The 23,905-nt window shown below is 46.4% G+C and overlaps 1 protein-coding gene across 3 annotated transcripts in view; it reads right to left on the reverse strand.

The window, feature by feature from the left end:
- Positions 1 to 23,905, reverse strand: part of CHD2 (chromodomain helicase DNA binding protein 2) — a 54,375-nt gene that overhangs the window by 10,983 nt on the left and 19,487 nt on the right. For 2 of the 3 annotated variants that reach the window (XM_031061131.1, XM_014309079.2), the window contains exons 5-30: positions 21,173 to 21,234; positions 20,088 to 20,210; positions 19,639 to 19,785; positions 18,846 to 18,979; positions 17,993 to 18,218; positions 17,165 to 17,265; positions 16,439 to 16,483; positions 16,108 to 16,283; positions 15,291 to 15,415; positions 14,034 to 14,250; positions 13,344 to 13,433; positions 12,281 to 12,471; positions 11,099 to 11,287; positions 10,443 to 10,605; positions 9,917 to 10,069; positions 9,371 to 9,442; positions 8,158 to 8,307; positions 7,419 to 7,567; positions 6,820 to 6,916; positions 6,007 to 6,099; positions 5,360 to 5,533; positions 4,272 to 4,447; positions 2,779 to 2,820; positions 1,712 to 1,851; positions 860 to 998; positions 571 to 721 (exon numbers count right to left, since the gene is read on the reverse strand). In XM_031061131.1, the coding sequence (XP_030916991.1) occupies positions 571 to 721; positions 860 to 998; positions 1,712 to 1,851; positions 2,779 to 2,820; positions 4,272 to 4,447; positions 5,360 to 5,533; positions 6,007 to 6,099; positions 6,820 to 6,916; positions 7,419 to 7,567; positions 8,158 to 8,307; positions 9,371 to 9,442; positions 9,917 to 10,069; positions 10,443 to 10,605; positions 11,099 to 11,287; positions 12,281 to 12,471; positions 13,344 to 13,433; positions 14,034 to 14,250; positions 15,291 to 15,415; positions 16,108 to 16,283; positions 16,439 to 16,483; positions 17,165 to 17,265; positions 17,993 to 18,218; positions 18,846 to 18,979; positions 19,639 to 19,785; positions 20,088 to 20,210; positions 21,173 to 21,234 (3,525 nt within the window). The remainder of the gene's footprint in view (positions 1 to 570; positions 722 to 859; positions 999 to 1,711; positions 1,852 to 2,778; positions 2,821 to 4,271; positions 4,448 to 5,359; positions 5,534 to 6,006; positions 6,100 to 6,819; positions 6,917 to 7,418; positions 7,568 to 8,157; positions 8,308 to 9,370; positions 9,443 to 9,916; positions 10,070 to 10,442; positions 10,606 to 11,098; positions 11,288 to 12,280; positions 12,472 to 13,343; positions 13,434 to 14,033; positions 14,251 to 15,290; positions 15,416 to 16,107; positions 16,284 to 16,438; positions 16,484 to 17,164; positions 17,266 to 17,992; positions 18,219 to 18,845; positions 18,980 to 19,638; positions 19,786 to 20,087; positions 20,211 to 21,172; positions 21,235 to 23,905) is intronic. The other variant, XM_031061132.1, reaches the window with a different exon arrangement.

Raw genomic sequence — 23,905 nt, forward strand, 5'->3', positions numbered from 1 at the left:
ACTCTTTCCACCACACTGACACAACACATGGTGGATTATTTTTAACCCAGATCATTTCAACATGGTGCCTGTAAACTGTTCTTGTGGGGATGACTGAGGAACAGAGGAACTAGATGGAGGCTTTCCAGCTGGCTGTGCTGCCATTCCCATTCCCAGTTGTGTAACCATACCCTCGAAGCTAACACGGACCAGCCTTAACATAAGCAGTGTCAAATCTGTGAAAAATTATTTCCACTCAGAAATTCACACTCAGCTTCTTGTGAGATGCTCGAGGAAACATCATCAAGCCACAGCCTCTTCCATCCTGAGCATGGAACCACACATGTCAGCACTGCCACTTTCTGCCTGCATCAGTTCAGTGTGGTTCACCTGGTACTGCCCACCAAACGGCACAACTCTGCCTTCCATCCAGCATGCAGCATTCCATAAAGGTCACCATTTTCCTCATTATCACTGATCATGGTTTTTGGAGTAGTTACAAACATAAACATCTGTTTCTGGAGTACATGAGGTGTGTTTGCTATGAGCACTGCAATGGACCCAATGGAAGCAGCAAGCAAAGCCACCTACCTTATCAGACAACTTCAGCTCCGGGTCTGTTTTAATCAGCTCCCAGTTTCCATAGCCATGCTCGTAAATCCCCACTAACAAGCGAGAATCCTCCTCCACTCCCCAGTCTACATCAAAGTGAGCAGCTTTGACACGGCACGTCAGGCGGTACCTAAAGGCATTTCAAACACGAGCTGCTTTTAATGCTGTGGAGGACAAAGCAAATCCACACATCCAGGCTATTCTCTTCCCACTACAAAATCCAAACTCCCTGAGCCCCTTTCTGCATTGCCTACTTAGCCAAACTCACTTCTTCCTTTCCTCTGGGTCCGAGGGAATGGATTTGTGCAGCATTTCAAACTCCTCCTCGTGCTGGATGATGGATTTCACATTGACCTGGACACCAGAAATCTTGATGGTGGGACCTCGTCTCTTTCCAGGTCCTTTCCCTGCTCAGCAATAAAACACAGCAATTCAGGGAACTCTTACAGAAGGAAGTGTCTTTGTAAAATGGCTCCACAGACAGTGATCAAGACCTTGCCTGCAACCTCTTATTTAAACGTAAGGCCCAAAATAGAAGTTTTCTTCCACTAACTCACTTAGATCTGCAATTTCAACACCTCCCAGTACCATTTTCTTAAAAATACTTTTAAGTACGCTGGAGCTGTTGATTCTGCAGTCCTGGTCAGCTGCAGCAGGCAGAGACCCAGCAGGAAATCCATCCCTGACTCTGTATGTCCAAACAAACAGCAAAGAGCAGCCAGACAGAGAGTGGGTGGTGATTCCAGCTCTGGGAATTGCTGTGGACCCAGCTTTACTCTGCAGTACACAGCACCAGTTTGATTTCCAGTTAAAATAAGATCTGCTTTGCTTTGTGGCCCAGCATTCAATGACCTGGTCACTTCACCCTCTCCCCACAAAAACTCATGTCCAGCAGAAGCCAACAGACCCAAGTGGCACTGTCCAATCTGAGCAGAAAGCTCAGGGGCTCCTCTCTGAGGGTGAGAGCTGCCTGGCAGAGCTGGGGTGGTTTAAGTGTGTTCTTGTTCATTGCTTCACAGTGTGGCCTCCCTGTCCAGCACTGGAATGGTTTCCTCACAAGCTCCATGGAACACTCCCAAAACCACCCTAACAGCAGCACCCTAACAACCCCCTTGCCCACCTTCTGCTGGATTTTCCTTCAGCTGCTCCTCATATTCCTGCATTGCTGACACACAGCTGTTGTGGATGAGCTCTCCCAAACGCTTCAGGTCAGCCACAGACTTGTCCACCAGCTCAGCATCCCGGGCAATGCACTCCAGCCTGGGGAACAGGGACAGTTTTGTGTGTGATACAGCAGTTCCTCTCTCAATCACTTCCTATTCCTTGTTTCACAGCTCAGTGCTGTACAAATGTGAATGTATAAAACATGCATGAGTTGAGTTTGTGCAGGAAACAACCCAGGTTTGTCTTTATTTTGGTCTAACAGCTGCAGTGCAGATGTAAAAAAACTGATCCAATCCTTTGGATTTTTTAGTACCAAAGCAAAGGTGAGAACTGTCTCTCTTGGGAACAACAGGGACCCTCTGTGACTGTCCAGTATTCCCTCAGGCTTTTCCAGCTCCACATTAACTCCATTTGATGGGCCAAAGCTGCCATCTGCTGTCCTTTTTGCCTGCTTGAAGTCAGTAACATCAAGACTCACATGCAAGCCTTGCGTTTCACACCAGGAGAGTACAACCAGCTAAAAAGGCACTGAAGTTCTCCTATAATACATTCAGGGAACTCTGTCTCAGCCCTGAGACCTTTCTAAAGCCAGGGCTGTGCAGATCCATGTTTAAGCATGGTGCCTCTTTGTTTCCCTGCAGCAGGGAATTCAGTCCTGAGGCTAACGTGCATAGAGAAGCTTGGCAAGTGTTTTGGGTAGCATTTGTTGTTCTGACAGCTGCTCCCTCTCCTCTCTGGGCAGAGTGGGAATGCCCCAAGGGCAGGACTGTGCCAGCAGGACCCTGCTGTGTCACAGCCTGGCACCACCACTGCTCCAGCTGGTTTTCAGCCAGCATTCATCAGTGCCCATCAACAGAGGCACCAGGGAGTGCACAGCAGTGCCTGGGGTCTGTGGCAGGACAGCAAGGCTTGTGCTGTCTGTGCAGGCTGTGTCAAACACCCAGAGCAATGTGTGCCTGCAGTGCTCAGGAGTACAATGTGCCTCCATGGTTCCCTCTGGAGCACGGCCAGGTTGGGACTCACCTTTCAAGAGGCAATCCAAACTTCTTGTAAGCCTTGATAAACCTAAGGAGAAAAAAAAAATTAGGAAAACTAAACTAGCTGCTATAAAAAGTAGGTCCTATATCACAAATATGCTTGAATATATTAATTACAGCCTGTCACATTATCACCCTTGCATTCCCCACTGATCAGCTCAGCATCCCTCAGCACTGGGAAGCCTCATCCATTAGCCCCCACAAAGAGTTTTGTGACCTTGGCTGAAGAAGAACACAACATTGTTATGAATGTTGAGTGTTTGACAGATGAGGGGTAAAAAAAAAAAAGGAGAGTGGTTACTGTAGGGCAAAAAAAAAAAAAATAGAAGAAAGCATTGGCTCACACCATGTTGGTAATTATTAACTTCATTTTTCCAGGAAGAAAAGAGGCATTAAATCAATGTCATTAGTAATTTTAAAGCTCGGGCTGTAAATGTAGCAACCCATCACAGAAGAGCCAAATGTGGTTCAATCCATCACAGAGGTTTGCAGATGAGGTTTGCTATTTATTTTCCTGTCTTATTTTTATTGTGAAAATCCCTGCTGTGGCTAACACATCTTTAGAGCAAGAGTTGCTGCAATCAAGCATTGCCTTGAGCTGGGAGTAGACACAATGGCTACAACTACAGGTTATTTTTTAAATGAATTAATTTTCTGCCTTCTCATTTTCATTTTGTATTCTTTCAGCCCCTTTCTGCTACATCACAATAACCTAAATGGCTGTTATATTGCATATTGTAACACATCCTCCTGCTCCATGGTTTCAAGATGGTTATGGGGCAGCTATCACAGCCCAAAACTTTTGTTATCTCCTGCTTAAAAATACACCAGCTCAGAGATAGAGAGTTAAGGAAAACTCATAACTCCCTCTCTTCCATCTTTGGCTGAACATCTGGGTAGAGCTGTAAGACAAAGATCTCTGGGAAAGACTCAAGAATTAGAAGATAGGAGAAGAAAACAATGTTCTGAAATTCAGTCTCCAGCTGTCATCAGAGACTGACACACTCGGATCAACAGGACCAGTGCTTCTCATGAGGTCATTTTGCCAGAGCCTGCCTTTCACTGAGAGCTTAAATCAGCAGGATGACTGCCAGAAAAGTGTCAGGAAGGCCAGAGCCCTTGGCTTCTCCAGCTCTGCAGCTCATGGCACCTAAGACCTCACATGTTATACAGCATTAGCTCCATCCACTTGGCCCACAAAGGGCAGTAACAGCATGGATTAATTTTAGGAAGGCACCAGCTTCACTGTGTCCTAACTACAGACAATCCAGTCCATTCTGCACTGACCTGAATGTTAAGGCCATCAGCTGGGATCAAACTGAGCTATATAAAGGTGCAGAAGCTGTGCCAGTGAACCAGCTCTGCCTAACCACTGACGTGCTTACAGGTGAACACATCCTGGATTAATCTGGGATTTTCCCCACCTGCATGGGATTTCTATATTTGTCTTCTGAACTGTCCCTTGTGCCCAGCACTGACCTCCTGATTTCAGCATCAGTAAATCCTTCCACAGTGTCTTTTCTGACACTCCGAGGGCGTCCCCTGCGCTTGGGTCTCTTCTCGTCGTCGGTGTCGTCAGTCTCGCTTTCTGACCCAGATGATCTCTGAAGCCTTCTCTTGGTCTCTGCATCAGATTCACTGTCATTTGTCTGAGCCTGCAGGTACCAGAGAAACAGCAGGACACTTGACAACTGCTCATCTAATCAGCTAGCAACCTTTTCTGTCCCTCTGTGCACTGGCACTATTTAATGGACTGTAAACCACGTGAGCATCCATTCCTGAAGATGCAGGAGCCCAGGGAGCCAGCCCAGAGATGCTGCACATCCTTGCAGTTCCCAGCTGGCTCAGGTTGTGGTGGTCATCCTCCCTTTGCAACCACCAGTTTCACAATTGCAGTTTGATCTACTAAGAGATGTTAAAATATTGATTTCCATGAGTTTGTGCCACAGTGCCTTAGACTATTTTGAAAACCAGGACACCTCAGAAATTAATCTGGATTCATCCAACATGAATTACCCTTCTCTGTGTTCTACACATCAATGTTTTTCTCCAGCTCACCCCATAGAACAGTTCCAACCCCTTAAAGTCCCACATCCCAGCAAAGCATCCTTGCACAGTCAGCTTTTTTTTTGGACTGGGATACATCCCATTACATAAAGAAGAACTTGGGAAGACACCATTTCTTTTGCTCCTCAGGATCCAGATTTAGGCAAGCACCACCCAGGGAACTAGAGAGTCCAAGGAAAAGAGACAGCCAAGAAATGGCAAAATCTGCAGCAAAGTCCAATACAATTGGGTACTTTGCTTTGTGGTCACTGCAGATCCTTTTGATTTTGTCTGCCAAGGTGAGATGAGTCGCACCAAGTCCAGTCTGGGCCCTCAGGCTGCATCCCAAACCATTGGTGGAATGCACAGTGCCAACAAGAGGTCACTGTGCCACCTCTGTGCTTTATTCCCAACCAACTTTGGAGGAGGGAAAGGAGCTCAGATGACAAGGAGGCTTCCCCTGAGCATTCTCTTTGGCATCTCTCTCCTCCAGCCTCTCATCCCCTCACGATGGGTTGTACCTTTTTTGTTGAGCTCCGGATTCGAGGCAGCATGTAGATTTCCTCCAATTCCTTCTGCCTTTCTTCCTCCTCCACCTTTTTCCTCTGCTCTTCTGGAATGATATCATCCCAGTCCTTCTGGGACCGCTCATCCAGCTCTGTCTCTTCCTCCTCCATGGTTGCAAAGTTGGCAACCTTTTACAAGCAAAGGAGAAGTTTTAGCAATTCCCTCCCCTGGCAGGAACACCCCAGAGCTGTCTGCTAAGCCTCAACTCCTTCTCCACAGGAATTCTGCCAACACTTCCATGACTACTCCATAATTGATCCCTATGCCACTACATTCCTGGCTCCTTGCCCTTCTTTGGACTAACAGCTTTTGAGGAAGTACGTGCAGTTTAAGGAGTACTGCTGAGTATTTGTAAATTATTGGGTTTGTTTCCAAATTTGGTAAATTCTGCATTTTATTCACAGCCTTCAAAACCACTTTCCTGAAATTAAATTAATACCTACCTCAGGGGGGGCTGGAACTGGGTGATCTCTAAGTTCCCTTCCAACCCAAACCACTCTGTGATTCTGAGATCTCTGTGAGGTGTTCCTGCCTGTTACTGACCTCAGGGTGTGAGGAGCCACATTCCCAAACCCAGCACAGAGCCTGGAGGGGTCCATACCTTGAACTGTGAGAGCAGCTCGTCGGTGGCACTGGTGGACACCTCATTCTCCCGGGTTTCAGCCAGACGCAGAATCTCATCGATGTCCATCTCCTGCCAGTCAGGGAGAAGAAGGGATAAAGCAGAGGGTGCCAGGCACAGCAGGATGTAAGAGGCTTTGAGAACAGGCTCGTGTGCTGATATGAGCTAAATAAAGTGCAAATATCTGCAGGGTGTCATCCCAGAGGGCAGGGATGAACTGTCTCAAGTGGGACAATGAAGTACAAATAAGGTGACAGAAGGAAAGGACCATCGAGGCTGAACAGTGGGGAAAATTTCCAGGCAGTGAGATGTATGAACTGTAGACTGTTTCCCTGGGGAGAACTCTGCTGCTTGGGCCATTAAGAGAATTGGTCAAAACACTCAATGCTGAACTGTCAAGCAACGTTGCACTGAGGCAGGAGAGAGTGACCTGTTCACTGCTGCTGACTTTTGCCTCGCTCACAACGACCAAAAAAGGGTTCTGAGCAAGTGCTCAGAAGAGGCAGGGAGAGGAGCCTTCAGCAGGCTGTGCTGTCACTAGCTAATAATCCTCAGAAGGCAAGGGACTCCCTGGGTGACCATTACCACTTAATCCCCAACAACAAGGCTCTCCTCAAACCCTGATCTCACAATCCCAGACTCTGCTTCCAGCTTCTCCAGACTCCCACATGTCCTATTCAACAACTTGCTCTCATGCACAGGGCAAGAACAAAGCAGGAGCAACCACACACAGTCCTTCTTGCAGACCTGGAGAGCACTACAAACTGCTATGTGATTTCGATTTCAAACTACCTGAGGCTCTGACTCTTCTCCTTCAAGCTCCTTGAAAAGATCTTCAGCTCCAAACTTCAAAATAGCTGTCAGCTCCTCTTTGTTGAAGGGATTTGAGCTGCAAGAAGAAAAGAAGGAAAAGGTGTTTTGAGCTGTTCAGCCAGAACTGCTACAGCACAAAACCATACCAAAGTTTTTCCCAATTGAAGCAAGGAGTAAGTTTTCTACCCAGCACTATAAAAAGCTTTGTTACTATTCTCTTTCCTGCTCCAGTACAGACAAGACTGCAATGGGAACCACCTCCATCTACTGGGGAAAATGAAGAGCATCTGAGGTCACTGCCAAAATGCAGCTGTTCCACAGCCAGGTTCCCTCAGACCAGGATGATCTCTGGGTGAGAGAAAGAAGCAAAAACAAGTAGTGCCCTAAAACAAATTTTAAATTTCTGTTCATCCTATGTATCCAAATAAATGGCTGCAGAAGCCAAATCAGTGGAAGCTGCCATGATTTATTAGCCTTCTGCCCTGTACCCTATCAGATAAATACTGGGAAATGCCAGCAGGGGAGGCTGGTTATGCCACGTGTTCTAGACATTTCTGCCTCCTGACACAGCCACGTACTTGGATCTCCCAGAGTTGTTGTCCAGAACAGTCCTGCCAGTGGTGTCCATACGCTGGATAACCAAATGATCCAGCACCATTTTCTTCTTGGCTCTCTCAATGATCTCCTCCTCCACTGTACCCTTGGTGACCAGGCGGTAAATGTTCACCTGAGAGGCAAAAAGAGACCACAGCTATTTCCTGCACAGGCTCTGCTGACACAGCAATGCATCCCTCAGCTGTTTTCACCAGGCTGCTGACATTGTCTCTTCATCTACAGATGTGCTTTTTCAGAAGAAAAACAAGCACATTCTCTCTGTACCCAGTTAAAATAAGGATAATTAACATAGATCCTGTAGTGTGCCTAAGTACAGAGCAAAAATGTTCTGAAACAATCACTCAGAATTCAAACTAGCACTAAACTAGCTTTTCACATATCTAATAACCCCTAGAAAAGGTTGATGTTCTCCTTTTAAGGTTTTCAGGGCAAGAAAGAACAGAGTCCACTAGGACTAAGCTGAGAAGTGCAATGCCATGGGTTGGGTTCTGGGTATGCTCAAAACCAACAGAAAGACTTGGCACCTGGCAAATCTGGGCTGCCTTTTGTCTCCTACTTTTAAAATGACATTCCTTTGGGCAGCACACTCTGGAGCAAGGACTGGGACAACAAGCCCATGTTTTCAGAAGCTTTGGTGAGGTGAGAGGATGTTTAGGTGCACACACTGAAGCCACAGTGAAACAACCCAGCAGCTCTCCTGACCTGCTTCTTTTGTCCAATCCGATGGGCTCGGGCCTGAGCCTGAAGATCATTCTGGGGGTTCCAGTCCGAGTCAAAGATAACAACAGTGTCAGCAGAGGCCAAATTAATTCCCAACCCTCCAGCTCTTGTTGACAACAAGAAACAGAAGTCCTGGGAAGGAAAAAATAAAAAGCATCCATGAGTTAACCAGCTTGTAACTGTGGGCGTAAAGTAGCAGTGGTGACTCAAAAGCTGTAAAAGGGAAGGCTCTGTTGCGCTCATGCTTCTTAAAGCAGAAAAAGGATTTCCTTCCCATATTTCCTTCCCTTTCCTGTTCATGCAGGCTGAGCAGCACCAGTCTCTAAGCCCAGATCCAGGGTGAGGCAGTGCTGGCCCAGCTGAAGGGATGAATCAATATAGGAGAGCAACACAAGCAGCTCAAGGCAGGGGTGGCTTGTAGTCACTTCTGAAGGTCAGACCCTGTTGCTCACCAGGCTCCTACAAAGGCAGCAGGCAAAGCTGCTTTTTGCTGCCTGAATCCTGTTAGGAGTGACATCAGCAATGAACAGACTGTGCCATCTTAGAGCCCCCACAGATGTCCTCAGGACAGGGAAAAGGGCAGGTTCTATGGGCTTTCTTTCTCTTTCCCCCTCACACTTCCTTTTGTTAATTTTCCTACAACCACAATCCCTCACAATCCCTGTGTGAGCCAAGAATCCCGCTCCAGCCCAGGCTCCTGGAGTGAGGAAAGGTATTTCTCACAGCTGGGCTGACTGACACAAAAACAAGTGTCCTGCACCAGTCACTGTGAGTCAGCAAGCCCAGATGAGAGGTTTCAGATGCCCTCTCCTATTACACTGGAGACTTTCACCTCCAGCACCAGACTCCACTGCTTGCCAACACTTAAAATCCTTCTTTTGCTTCTGTCATTTCATATCCAAAACCAGCTTCAGACTGGTATCACTCAGCAACCATCTCGTTCTCCAGACCAATAGGGAGAGAATTAGTAAATTTTGGCTCTTCCCAACCTCTTCAGAATTTTCTGGAAACGTGACTTGCCGCCCTGCTCCTTGGATGTGAGAGATTTCAAGTAATATGGCTGGCTGCAAAAACTGCCGTATCCATGTCTTTAAAAGTACCTGGGCTCCTGTGAAAAGAGCTGAACTGAGCTAACCCCCTGGTGTCAGTGCCAAGCTGTGGCTCAGCCACAAACCCTCTGCCCAGCCTGTGGTACCTCGGAGCCGTCGGCGTTGAAGTGATCCAGCGCCTGCTTTCGGATCTCCCCCTTGATCGAGCCGTCCAAGCGCTGCAAAAATCAACACAAGTGATAAAAGAGAGAAGGTAAAGGAGCCCTGAGGCACTGCTGCACCCGAGTGCTACCAGCCCTGCAGCCCCCTGTGCTGCCTGCAGCGTTTAATTGTTAAAAATAGCCACCAATTAAAAATAACTGTGCTGTGTCACAAGGGCTGGGGGATGCTCGGGGAGCAGGCACAGGGCGGGTGACACCGCAGCTCCCGTTACAGGCTGTCAGCCAGGCTCTCTGCTCACTGTCCTCGGGGTTTATCACATGACACAGCCCAAACAGGGGCTGTCAGAGGAGTTTTGCAGAGATGGGGCCACACTGAAATGAAGGGACATCCCAGCTCCTTCCAGCAAGTGCCACCTGTAATCCCAGCCACCAATCTCTGGGGAACTCAGCGACTCCCACTGCTCAAGCTCCCTCCACTTTTTTCCACACTTTCAAGGGGATCCCACTGTTTTCCATGCTGATGTTTCTCACCTGAAAAGGGTAGTGTTTGATAGTCAGGTACTCTGCCAAGATGTCCAGCATCCTCACCATCTGGGAGAAGATCAGCACTCTGTTGCCTCTCTCGCGCAGCCTCGTCAGCAGCTTGTCCAAGAGAATCAGCTTTCCACTGCTCCTGATCAAAGACTGAAGAAATAACCATCATTTCCAATCTTATCCTTATGTACATCACACAGAGACCTGCACAGACCTGCTCCTTTTGGGGGTCATTCATCTCTTGTACATCTCTAATCTAATCATCTGGATTTACACAGCAGAGCCCACACTCACAATGAATCATACAACACAGATCCTACACTGCACACAGCTCCTGCTCCAGAAGGCCATAAAATGTTGCCTACAGTAGAAGTGGAGGGCTGGGGGTTCAAATGGCTTAGATGTGAGAGTTATTTTTGAAGAAGAAGCCACAGAAGATAAAGCTTCACCAGATAGAATTTTGTTGGGAGGACAAAAGAATGAAATTTAAGGAGAAAAGGTGGTGACCAAGGACACCACTCACCTGCAGGGTCTCAAGGCCATTCTCTCTCTCATTTTCCTCAGGAGGTTTGATAAGGTAGCAATGGTTGCAGCACTTTTTCAATTCCATCACAATATTCAGGAAACCAGATGTGCTTCCCCTTGTTCCCTTTGAAAGAGCTTTGTAGTTTCTTGTCAAAATCCACCTGCAGGCAGGAAAATTAAAGTCGGGATCATTACTCAGTGCAGAGCGGAGCCTTGGAGGAATAAAACCTTCAGGAACAGCTCATTCAGGCATCAGTCTACTTGCCTGCCTCCATCTCTCCTCACTTCTCTCACAGGATGCTCTTTCCTCTCTAAAAACCCTGACCTGACTTTCCTATTGATATTATCACTGTTTAATATTGAACAGCATCCCAACTTTGTGCACATTGTCACTCCCCCAGGAAAGACATAACCTCTGTCTTGCAAAACTGGCCCGTTGAACTGTATCACTCTACAAAAACATCTTCCAGAAGGAAAGATATCAACTCCCCTACCTCATGTTCCTGCTGGGAAGCTCCCAGTTCTACAGGTGATGGTGTCTCACTGCACTCTGAAGGCCACAATATGCACAGAATACTGGAACACACTGCCAAGGCCCACAGAGAGATGTGCCCATTTCCACTGGCACTGCCAATAGCCCATTCAGTGACTCACTTGTAGTACTGCTTCTGCAGAGCAGACATTTCCACCCGGAGGATCTGCTCCACTTTGGCTGGCAGAGATTTCTCCACATCCTTCTTCACCCTGCGCAGCAGGAACGGCTCCAGGACTTTGTGAAGGCTCTGGTAGCCATTCTCTCTTCCTTTCCCGTGATCCTCCTCAAAATCCTCCCAGAACTCAAACCTGGCAACAGAAAGGAGGAGGAGGGAGGTGTCAGAATACCTCTTGTCTTATGGCACCAAACAGCAGCTGTTGGATACACTCCTGCTGCACCACAAGACAGGAGAGCAGCACTTTAATGGAAACACAGTGGAAGATAACAGATTCACTGTGCTCTGGTTAACTGAAGAGACTGCTGGCAAAGCTAGAAGATCTCTGGGCTTAGACACCTTCCTAATATCTTATATTTGAGCTCCACACTGACTCCCAGGACCCAAAATCCCAAGGTTCCCACTATTTTACTCTGCTGGCAGCAATTTCTGAACTTTCCACGGTGCCTCCCCCAGGCACAGCTTTGACAACTGGACAGATTTACCCTGTTCTGAAGGCTCTTTTGGGATTGTTGCTTCCTCTGACAGCTCCTTTGAAATGTGGAGATCTGCTCTCCTCCACTTAGGAGACCTCAAGCCTCTCCTTCACTCTTTATGTCATCCAACAAAAAGAATTTGGGGGACAGCTCTTCTTTCAGTCAAACATAATTTCAGTGAGTTTTGGGGCATGCCTGCCTTAGCCTTAGAGATGCCATGCCAACAGCTCGTTTTATTTTAAAGGAAACAAAACATTTGTTACACTGTGGACACACAATCAGCCAGACAGCACCCCCAGAGCTGCCACAGAAATGGTTGGCAGAGGTGCCTGAACCACAGTGTACTGGAAACCTCAGAAAAGGCTGAAATGATTGCTTAAAACAAGTTCAGCTTTTTAGAGATGGCTGGAAGACAGCAGACAGATTTGAAAGGCATGGATCAGGTTTCCCCATTCAGTTTGCTGCCAGAAATACTCCTCATGTTAGTTATTTAACCTTTGATTTTCCCCACTAATGTCTGTTCTCCTATCATTGCTGTCACACCACTGAGTTTAATTCAGGGATTTCTGCCATCCTGCACTCCCTTGAGCCTACTCAACAGACAAGAATGGAACAGAGACATTTCTTGGAAGGCCTGAAAGGAGACTCACTTCTCTGGCATGATGAAGTGCAGCAGGGACCAGAGCTCCTTGAGTGAGTTCTGAAGTGGGGTGCCAGTGATCAGCAGCCTGTGGTTGGACTTGAAATCAATCAAGGTTTTGTACAGCAAGGAGTCGTCGTTTTTCAACCGATGGGCTTCGTCCACGCCCAGAAAGGCCCAGTTAATGCTTCCCAAAACAGTCTGCAGGGAGAGAAGGAAAAAACACAGGCCCCAAGGAGATGCTGGGTCAGACAGGCCCCACCACCTTGCACATGTGTCTCCCTCCAAGGCAGGAAGCCCTGCAGCATGTCCCGCCCAGGGTGTCCCTGTGGCTGCACCCTCACAGGATTTTCTTGCTAATTTGGGGACCAGGGTGCCTTCCCAGAAAGGAAAAGGTGAAAATCAGCCATGCTGTACAACACTCTGCTGCATCTCAATATCCTGAAGCAAGGACACCTATCCTCATCCTCCTTTGCTTTACCCAGAAAGCACAGTCCTTCCCCAGCTCTTTACTCCCCCCTTTCTCCATGCCCTTGGGGCTCTGGGTAACACTAGTCCCACTGGAGCAAGAACAGGATTGCAGTTCAGGTACCTAAAAAGCTCAGGTAATCCAAGAGTTTTTATTTAAATTATTTTTTCTTTTTTAAGCTTTTAGTTTTTTGTAGGACTCAGTGATACACTGACAGGGCTGATGCATATTTCCTAAGCAGACAGATTTCTTGCAGATGTAAATATATAAATACTGCTAACGCTGTGTCCAGAGGTTCAGTCTAACATTTTGTCCTCTTAACAAGCCCAAATTAAACCAGGTAAAAATCCAGGTACTGCTGGATCCTGCCAGATGTCTTACATGTAAAAAGAATAGCACAGCTGTGCAGTACAAGAGTGAAGACACTGCAAAATGTGTCACACGTTCCCACATTTGCTTGCAAATGTGGAAGGAAAAGCAAATAGTGGCTGTAGTTGTCCATCACCACAGGGGGAAGAGGTGAAACCCACTAGCTGAGAACTGGCTTTCTCCTTTGAAAATGAGAGAAAGTCTAAATAAAAACATTCTTGGAGTAATGACTCACCTTATCCTTCAGAAGGATCTCATATGTTGTGATAAGTGCATTGAATTTCAATCTTTTAGACTGAGAATGGATCCACTCATATTCACGTATCTGTGAGGGGAGACAAAAGTTAACTTGAACACGTTATCAGAAGGAAAGAGTTACCAATCGTTATTTTAGTGTAGCTGTAAGCCAGACACTCCAACCAACTCCAAACCCCTGTTGTGCCATTTGATGAGCTCAAGATGCCCAAGGAACAATTTGTTTTAGTGCACACATGGTTCAACTTGCATAGGTAACAAAATAAGGTTTAACTTGCTGTTGTGACACTAATGAACACATCACCTCACTGCATACACCACTGCAGTCCCTGCACTTGTGTGTCCCATTGTCTGAATAGTCCCAAACACTAAAGACAAGCGTTTTACACTGCTGGACTTCTCACTGCATGTTTTATCCAGATCAGTACTGGCTCTGAGAGAAGCCTCACTCACTCCTGCACTCACTCCAAGAGGCAAAATAAAGCAGAAAATTCCCTGTAGCGGGGATTTACACCCACACACTCAGCCCCACCAGCTCCAGCTGCCTGCAGTGCTGCCAGCACTGTCCACCAGCCTCTCGAGCTGTGTGTCACACACATCACACACGAGCTGCTGCTGTGCACCCAGTGCTTCTGCCTGAGCCCTCACCCTTTGCTCTCTGATTACACACCATGTTCCTGCTCATGAGGTCTCCAATGTAAACCACCACGTTTATCTCGGGTGCCCACACTTCAAACTCCCTCTGCCAGGAGGTGAGGGTGGACAGGGGCACGACCACCAGGAAAGGGCCATAGAGCTGGTGCTGATGGAACAGGTATGACAGGAATGATATTGTCTGAATGGTCTTGCCCAGTCCCATTTCATCAGCCAGGATCACGCTGTTGTTCCTGAGGAAGAGGAGAACAAACAAAAATGCTGTCTGAGTGCATGTTTCTGCCACTACTTGTTGCCCCATGTTTCTCTTCACAGAGAAAAGCAAGGCATGATTCTTCCCAAGAATATTTCTGGGATTCACGTTCTCTGAACCTCAGAGAAAGAAAACACAATTCTTACCATTTGCTGTGCCTGTGTTTGTGCCAAAGTAGAATGCAATATGGAGATTGTTTCCCCAGAGTGATGGTGTTTTGTTTCCTTGGCCTATCAGGGCCTATCAGTGTGTGTGTGTGTGTCAGGACTGTGGGCTGACAGTCACCAGATTCAGTGCAGTTGTGTGCAGAATTGAGTGCTTGGAAGATTCAGTTTAGATGTAATGTAATATAGTATAGAATAATACAGTATAATAAAGTAATTAATTAGCCTTCTGATAAGATGGAGTCAGATGCAATCATTTCTCTCTCCCCTAGTTGGGTCTCACAGCACAGCTATAACTACTAATTTACTGTGCTCCACATGAACAGCAATCCACAACAAGGACAGAGAGGGGCAGTGCAAAAACAGCTATTTGAACACTTCTAAGTGGATCTCAGGGACAGCCAGACTGAACATGGCACAATAATGTCCAAAAATTAACTATGATGACTCCAAACTGGAGGAAAACAGGCAAAGGCAGAGGGGAATCAGTGGCCTAATTTTAGAAGGACATCTCCCAAAGACTTCAATGAGTATATAAGCACACTGAGCCAGAAACCATTTTTTTCCCATTAAGTCAATGGAAATCTAAGGCTTATATGTACCAGGCTCAGCCAAATCCATCATGTGAACAGGCCCAGACAGGGAAAATGCTTTTTGTTTTCACACAAGGTTTCTTAAGTTCATGCTTTAGGTAGCTCCTGCTTGCAGTGTCTGCGATGCAGCTGGGCACGATAACATTTGAAATCCTCCAAGCTGCAGAAGGAGGGTAGGTAAAGACCTCACTTGAAAGGGAGCTGTGCCAGCTCCTTCAGGGACAAAAAAGGCATGGAATGAACATGCCAGGCTGTGCACATACTTGCACCAGGAGTGAGCCAGCCAGTTGAGGCCCTCCAGCTGGTAATCGCGCAGCTCCAGGTTCTCCCCGCCGATGTACGAGGGCTGCTTCTTCAAGGCAACAAACCTCGGCCTCTGCTTCAACACCTGAAATAAAATCTGCCTTAAGTCCACTGAAGAGAAAGACAGAACTCTGAGCAGCTGAAAGGCTGAAAATTCAGCAAAGATATTCATGAACTCAGCAAAGAGTGTGTATCTATTCACTGGTTCGAGTGAAGAGAACTTCACCTCCTTCCACATTTTCCTAGCCAGTGCCTGTGTCTGCATTTCTTGTGATGTGCCTGCTGCCCTCTGGTTTATGATCAGGGCTCTGAGTCCCCCAGGAGTGTAGTAAGCTGCACAAAGTACATAGGAGTCAGAACAAGCTCCACTTCCTTCTTTGTCCTCTTTTGGTTTTTCTCCCATTATTTCTGTCCCTCTCCTTCACTGTATCAGCATCTTGCAGGCTTCCTCTTTTCCCAGGTGTGCTGTTTTTTCATCCAACTGATATTAAAACTGCTGCAGCTCCTTCTGAGAAGGAAGCACTTTGCAAGGATTAATTAAGCCTCCCACTCCCCAGGGGGACATAACGTTCTCACTGTGCACAGAGTAAATGAAACTCAAAGGGCTTCACATCTCTGCTTGAAGTGCAATACAAGAACAGCAAACAACCCTTCAAACGCAGGTGGGAGGATGGGAAAAATGTTCTCTGACATTTATCCTGACAAAACTTCACGTTCCCACTGCTTGCATCTTCCCCCAGCCTGGAGGAGCCCAGCAAAGGAGGGAAGCCATCAAACCTTGCAGTCACGGGTGGGAATGGTCTTGGAGTTGTTCCTGCTGTTGAAGCTGTCAATGCAGTGCTGGAATTTCTTGCTGATCAGAGCCTCATCTTCCCAGCTGCACTCAGCATAGGGCAGCCCCATCCACTTGCACAGGTATTCGGGGTCATTCGAGGATGTTTTGCGACTGTTTGCTGTAAAATATGCAAAAATAGCCCAAACCTCAGCACCTGTAGCTGAGCAGCTGAACCACAAGCATGGTTCACAGGCTGAACTGCCCAGACAGCCACAAAACAGGTTCTTGGCTCATAGCAAAAGTGTAGAGAGACCAAAAAAAATGTGCCTTTACCTGGGAAATCTGAATGTCCCGTGGCAGACTTGCTGGTCTTCACAGCTGTGTTGGGAGAGAGAAGAGAAGGGAGGGTTGGGATGCTGGCAGCCAGCAGAGGGAGCAGGGCAGGCCATCACTGCCTCACGCCCACGTTTTTACAGGAATTGTATTGGAAATAGCTTACACAGCTCTCCAAGCCAATTCCCAAAGCAACTGGGCGTTGGCGCCTCTGACTGACATGACTGTGATATTACCAAAGTGCTCAGTAAGTTCTGGTTTTATTTTTATTAATTAATCATGAAAATCTCGCCCCTGAGCTGCCTTGCAGCCTAACCACATCCTCAACCACACCACAGAAAGGAGACCTCACAAAAGCCAGGCCCATGCTGCTGCTTTGGAAACAAACGTCTTGCATCCAAAGGGCTACAAAGGGAGACAAAGAAATTCAGCAGCAACAATTTCAGCAACCTGTGGGAAACTACTGTGTCATCCCATACTCCAGGTAAGGAAAGTCCCTGATTTGTATTGCTTGTATACAAGAACAAATACAAATCTGTAAACCTGGATTTCTACTGGCCAAATTCCTAAATTTCACACAATGAAATACAGTAAACACCATGGGGTTTTCTTCAGGGATACTGGAGGACAGGGAAGAAGAGAGAGCTGCACACTCATTCTGCTGTCACATGGAATAAAGTTCCCATTCCTACCTCACCCCTTTACCAAAGTCTTGGCTCCACTTACCTATTACCCTCTCCACTATTTGATACTGTTTGTTTAGCTCTGAAGCCAGCTCTTGTTGGCAGTTGAAATATTCTACATCTTCAGGTGATACCTTGCCCAACCTAGATGCAAAATAATTCAAAATAAAACAAGAAAACACTATAATGCTTCTGTCATAGTGCTCATGGATGTTGCATATAGAAAATCTACCTTCCTATATGGTTCTGTCATTCAGACAAGTCACAGAGGCAAATTAATGTTATATGACATGTTTCTTAAATTTCCTAAAATTGTAAATTATTGCTGAGAAGCAAATGTCATAGATGTTCAGATTGTCTCCCTGTTAAATGCTGCCTTATTCTGATGCAAGAATCAGTCTCAAAACAGGAACCAAATGGAGATGGAAGCTGCTACTCCAGCTTTAGCACTTTGGAAAGGCACTGTAGCTCCCCTTATAGTTCCTGGGGAAGCTGGACATAAACTGATGCAAAAACTTGCACACAGAGAAGCCCATAATTAACAAGGGTTAATAAGGCTGCAAGGTCTCACAGCACCTCCTGGGCCAGGTGAGTCTGTGCACCATTTACTGCCTGTCAGCCTTCCCAATTCTTAAGCCTAGGAAATAGCAATAGTGTGGATTTCATGCCTTGTCCTCTCTATTTTCCAGCCATCCACACCACAGATATCATTTCTGTGGGAGGGGATGTTCCTCAGCAGGCAAAGAGAGACCAGACTGCACATGAAACACACTTTGTAGGAAGAAATGAAACATTTTCAGTCACGACTTCTCAAACCTCAGGCTCAAAACAACTTGCCCAAGGCCAAATCACTGCTTGAAGTGAAGCCTACCATTGCTTGATCTCCTCCTCTTTCTTCTTGAAGTTCTCCAGCTTTTTCAGGCCCTTCACTTTCTGCTGCTGCAGGGACTCCTCACTCTCCCACGTGCTGTGGATGTATGACCAGCCCTTCCACTTGATCAGGTACTGAACCTCCCCCTCGTCCTTCTCGGGGTCGAAGTTGGCGCTGGGGTTGCCGTTGGCCTCAGTCACGTACACGGTGGTGGAAGCTCCGATGGCTGCAAGAGACACCAGCCTGCATTTGGTACCCTCCTGACCCACCCCTGGGCATCAGCTGCATTACACAAAGTTACCATTCTAATACATCTTTTGTGGGAGCACAAAGAGTACCCAAAAGATTCTGCAAATCTATAAGGCAGGCACACAGAAGCTGTCCGCGCAACAGAATATTTTTAAATCTGTCACAAGTAGCTTTTCTTTAAGTATAATTCAAAGGCCTCTTGAAAGTATTCACAACCATTCAGTTTTACAAAAAACATTTTTGTAAGGCTTTGAGAAGAAAACATTGGCTTTATTTTCATTATGGCTTTGTCAATGGGGCTATGAAAACTGACTCTCTTAGATCTGTTTTATATTTCAAAGCAGAGAAAAGCAGGAATTGCAGAACAATGGCTGCATCTTTAAAATGTGTGTAGGCTAAATGAAAGCTGATGAGTACATAAACTATAGACATTTGAGAATTTTAAATATTATATGTTACAAAAACTATTACATATTACAAGATGTAACTAAGAGGCATAGAGGAAAAGATGAAAAGCACTGAAACAACCCTTGGCCCCACTTTAAAGTTGTAAAAGCATTGCACCAGTTCAAGAGAAACAAAGGCTTCTTCCAGAGCCACGCACCTCCCTTTTTTCCAAGCCTGATGTCCAAGACTTTCTCAATAGTTTCACTGTTGTCTTGTTGTTCATCAGCTCCTTCCCCAGTCATCTCTATCAGGTCATCAGAATCCGTCTCGAAATCATCATCCTCTTTGTAGCTGAGTAAGATCAAAACCAAACTGATATAAAACCCTTGACTCTTCCCAGCCCACCAACACAGAGAATGGCTCAAACTGGAGCAGCTTCTCCAGCATTTATGTTGTGGTTCAAGTGCATGTTCAGCACACACATGTCTCAAGCATTCAGTATTTTTCCCCATGACACCCAGATAGCTACACTTTACCAGACTAATCCTCGATCTTGCCCATATAGTTTTTCTGACCATGGCCAACATCAGGTGATTCATTTGGATGGCTCTTTGCAAGACCCTTATTGGGACTGCCTGAAAGGTGAGAAGATTGGGGGAATGGATAAAGGTTTACTCCACCCTGGCTCAACACACTGTCCCCAGTCACCCTCATTGGTCCAGTCCAGCACAGTTGCTCCCTTTTGCTCATTTCCATCTATTATTTGCAATTATCAATCTCATCTGAGGGTGCTTTAGAAATATGCAAACCTCCTCATGTTTCTCTTAGGAGGGACTGGTAAACATTCCCTCCTTCACAGATGGCAAAATGAGACAAACCCTGGATGTGCCCAGCAGGAACCTGTCCAAGGAGCCACACCTCAGCCACAGGTCCCTGCAGGACCACACAGGAATCAGGGCCCCCTTCCCCAGCCAGCTCTCACCCCAAACCAACCCCACACTTCTTCACACCTGACGTTTTTGGCTGCTCTTCGCCGAGTTTGTCTCTTGGGGGTCTCATCGTCTTCATCATCATCATCATCTTCAGACGAGTCTGGTTTCTTCCTCTTCCCACGCTGGATTTTGTGTGGCTTTTTAACACCAGTTTTGGCCACTGTTCTAAAATAAGAGTTAATAAAGCCATAATGCAGCATGGTTTATGTAAATATCCACTTTAATAAGTCTTTAAGGAAGCACGGATCTCAAATATTAGACTCCTAAGGGATTTAATCTGCTCTATCATGAAAACCACTCTAGGGCTCACTGGAGCATGAGATGGGGAGATGAGGGAATAACTAGGCCCTAGGTTTACTAGGTGACAAACAAAGGTAATATTGCACAGAAGATTCATTAGTGACAAATAGGGATTTCCTCTCCACACAGCACAGGCAGAAAAAGAGACTGAACCAACCATTCCTTACCTCCTCTGGACAGGTCTTCTTGCTTTAATTTTCTTCGGTTCAGGCTCACTCTCTCCACTGGTGCCTTGCTCCCCTCCATCTTCATCCTCTTCTCCAGCAGACACTTCTCTTTTCCATTTAATTCTGGGGTCAGAAATGTAGGTCATTCAGGGCAACAATATTTCTACATGAGCTCTTGGAGCCCAGAAAATGGAACAAGACTCCTGCCATGGAAATTCTCCTGCCAATTTAAGTTTCCAAGTGTGAAGCCAAGTCACACTGTACATTAGTAGAAGGAAGCATGCTCTCTGGGGACAACTAGGAACAAAGCTGCAGCTCCAAAATGCCTTTTGGAGGAGCCTCTCCTCTCTCCAAGAGGACATGGAGGATCCACAAGGATCACTGCCCTTGCCCAGGAGAGGTCCATCCTAACACAGTCCTCCCTGTGCTTTATCAACTTCCCTCCTGCACTGATGGGAACAACTAAATGAAGAGTTAAAAGACCAGATGCAGGAGAAAGCAAGCAGGATGATGTGGCTCTGTTTAGATTTTCTCCATCAGACAGCTCACAGTTCCCTACTCCACTTTAGTGTACGGAAAAACTAGAAAGCACTTATTAGATAGGAAAAGGCAGTAAAATATGACTGCAAGTGAACTCAAGTTATGGTGCTTAGACATCAAGAACATTCTTTATGGAAGTTCTTTTGTTTTAACAGGGGGTTATAAAAGATAAAAGAAAATAATAATTTGGTATTTTATTCTCAGTTAATCAAAAAGGTGGGAGGAGAAGGGATTAAACTGTTTTAAGTGTCTCTGAAGGAGAATCAGTAATGTGATGGAAAAGTGAAAGACTGACAACAGAAAGTGAATCTGACTCATTCAGATTCCATCACAGGCACAGCAGGAACATACAAACAAAGGTTGGAAAATTGTATCCATCTATAGATTCATAGTCATACTTCAATTTTAGTAAACCAAAGTATTATTAAAATATTTATTTTACAAGCTCACCATGCTGACAACTCCCATCAAACAATCTAATGCACTTCTGTTCTGAGAAATAAACCAAAGCATCACCACTCAAAACCCTTTCCTTAGAAACTTACTTTCTTTTCAACTGCTTCTGGCGTCTTCTTTTTGGGCTCTCATTTTCAGACTCGCTACTTGCCTTTAATTGAAAAGAAAGAAAATCAAGTTGTAGGCTTCACTGTGGACTGGCTCCTCAAGGATGCCAGTGAAACACGTGCTGGTGGGTCCTTTCCCTGCAGCCTGAAGGACACTGGTGCAGAGCAGCTGCCTCCCAGCACAGCCACCTCAGCTGCTCAGTCCCGCTGCTCTGCTCTCAGTGTGAAGAAGAAAACCCTGCAGGAAGCCTGGGGAGCTCTACAACATCACCTAACTTGAAGTGCCTGAGCTCAGGAGCCATGCAGCCCCCAGCACCAACCCCCAGTGCCCCACAGACACCATGGCAGCAGCAGCCAGGCAGACCTGCAGTGTGTGCAACACCCCAGGGATTGCAAACCCACGGGTGAACTTATCCCGACAATTGCACTGTGATCTCTGCCTTCATTGCACAAACTTCCTACGAGGAATGAAATAAAAATGTTGTTGTAGACAGGCAATAATCTCATCAAAAGTATACTTGTCTTGCTGTTGGGTTTCTTCTCCCACAGCAAGTCACCAAGGACCTTACTGGGTCAGAGCTGTGTCCTGCTGCTTTCCTTCCTCCTAGTTCTACAGCCTCCACCAGTGAAGTCTCTTTGGATAAATATATCTAGAGCTATTCTAACTGCTTGCTGTACTATTCTAAAAGTGGGCGTCACGAATTCCCACAGACCAGGATATCTAAAATAATCTCTTTATGCTGGTTGCACACAACCCCATTTTCATAAAAACTAGTCAACCATGAAAACAGATCACCACACAGATAACGTGACTTCTCCTTAGCCTCCCCCAGAAAACACAAATAGGCAGGGACAAAACTGAAGAAACCCATGTGAGATTTCTAAAGAAGTATTGAAATGACAGAAGCAGCCTCCAAGATTGCTTGCTCCACACACTTACTGGAAATCTTCCACTTCTAGCTGCTTTTTGCCACAGTATTCAGCTTTGGCTCCAGGTACTGTCTGTCCATCACTATGGGTAGCACAGTTTGCACTGCCCTCCTGGACACAGCTGTGCACACAAGGACCTTGTGGAATGGTGTGAGCTGCAACACGCGTCCTTCATTCCCATTTTCCAGCTTTCCTTCCACCCATAGAAACTTCTGTCTCACTTGCATCAGTGAATCCACTAAAATACATTAAAATACTGGATGCCACGTCTGACCATGAGCTTTCCTGGATGTGGTGTCAGATTTGCATGTGGCACAATAACAGCTTTTGCACCATATCCTACTACAAACACGTGTTCATCCACCTGTTTCAGGGCCCTGCATGAAATTCCTGTCTCATTTGCCAGCCATGAAGCAAGTGCCTGGCAAACACCATGGAGAGCCCTACCTACCCTTGCAACACAAGCCAAGCATTCCACAGGTTTCAGTTTTGACACACAAAATTTAAAAGTCCTCAGTTTTCCTTTTCTCTTTTAATCTCTTATCCACTTTCTGAAGCTTTTCCACTCCAATCATTTGGCATGATTTTAACAGCTGCCCCTCAGTGCTCATTTACTTTTGCTGCCTTTTGGCAAGCCACAGGTAAAGAGAGGTGGATTTCTCTTCTGCTCTGCGTCAGAGATCACACTGGGAGAAAACCAAATACAACCTTAAGCTCTTTGAAATTAACTCCACTATTGTGCCAAAATCCCATTTTCCAAGTTTCTAGTGTCTAATGTCTGTACTCTCCCCCTGCTCTGTCACTTGTCTCTACAAAGCTGATGATTATCTCTAAATGACTCGACTTTTCCTCCCCTCTTCCACCTTGAAAAATGTAACTTGTGACTGCAGCTCAGCCACCTTCTCTTACATATTTCAAAGACAGCATTGTCTGTTTCGGATGCATGTCAAGCCCAGCCCTATCTCCTCTGACACAGCCAGTCCCCAGCTTGAGTCTTCTGCCTGCCTTGTGCTCCCACATCCTCCCCACCCCAGAATGGAGTAAATTCCTTGTTTAAGGAAGCACAGAGGACAGCCAGAGAGCCAGGCTATGCCAGGTGCAGAGCGTGCACCTGAGGCCCTGTCTGCCCACCACCAGCACCAGAACACACTGGTTGGGAAATCACAGGCAACTTGCATTTTTGTAATGTCACCTCCCCGAATGACACAAGCTAGACTGGCAAAGTCCATCCCCAGTCCCAGTGGGGTTTTTGTCAGCCCAGCACGAGATGCTGGGGTCACACTGCTCGCTCCAGAGCCCAAGTGCCAGTGCTGCCCTGCTGGGGTGCTGCTGCTGTGGCCAAGGGGAAAGACAAGCCTGGCTCCTCCTTGTCAAAATGTGCCCACAACTTATTCCTGCGCCACTGCTCTGAGCTGGACAAGGATCTGGCCTCTTACAATTTCCTCATCTCCAGCTGAAGGGATCAGCCTTCCCTCTGCATGCCTCACTGACTCCTCCCATCAGTTCTTTCCTTCTCCCAGCACATAAAGTGCACACACTTTTACCAGATTAATTGCACTGTATTTTGCCATGGAGCAACACTGAACAAACATAATGATGTTTGCATGTAGCACCAAGCAGAGCAACACAGAGCAATTCAAAGTGCTGCTCCTATAGATTATCCAGGACTGTCCTTGCTATTAGCCCAGGTTGGGAGAAATGGAGATTCCAGGCCATTGGACAGCAGGTCCAGGTGAGCCTCTGGAGCTCACTTTAGGAAAGATAATGACTTGCTTAAACAGAGCC

This window comes from Geospiza fortis, unplaced genomic scaffold, assembly GCF_000277835.1.
Source record: "Geospiza fortis unplaced genomic scaffold, GeoFor_1.0 scaffold330, whole genome shotgun sequence".
NCBI classification, from domain to species: Eukaryota; Metazoa; Chordata; class Aves; order Passeriformes; family Thraupidae; genus Geospiza; species Geospiza fortis.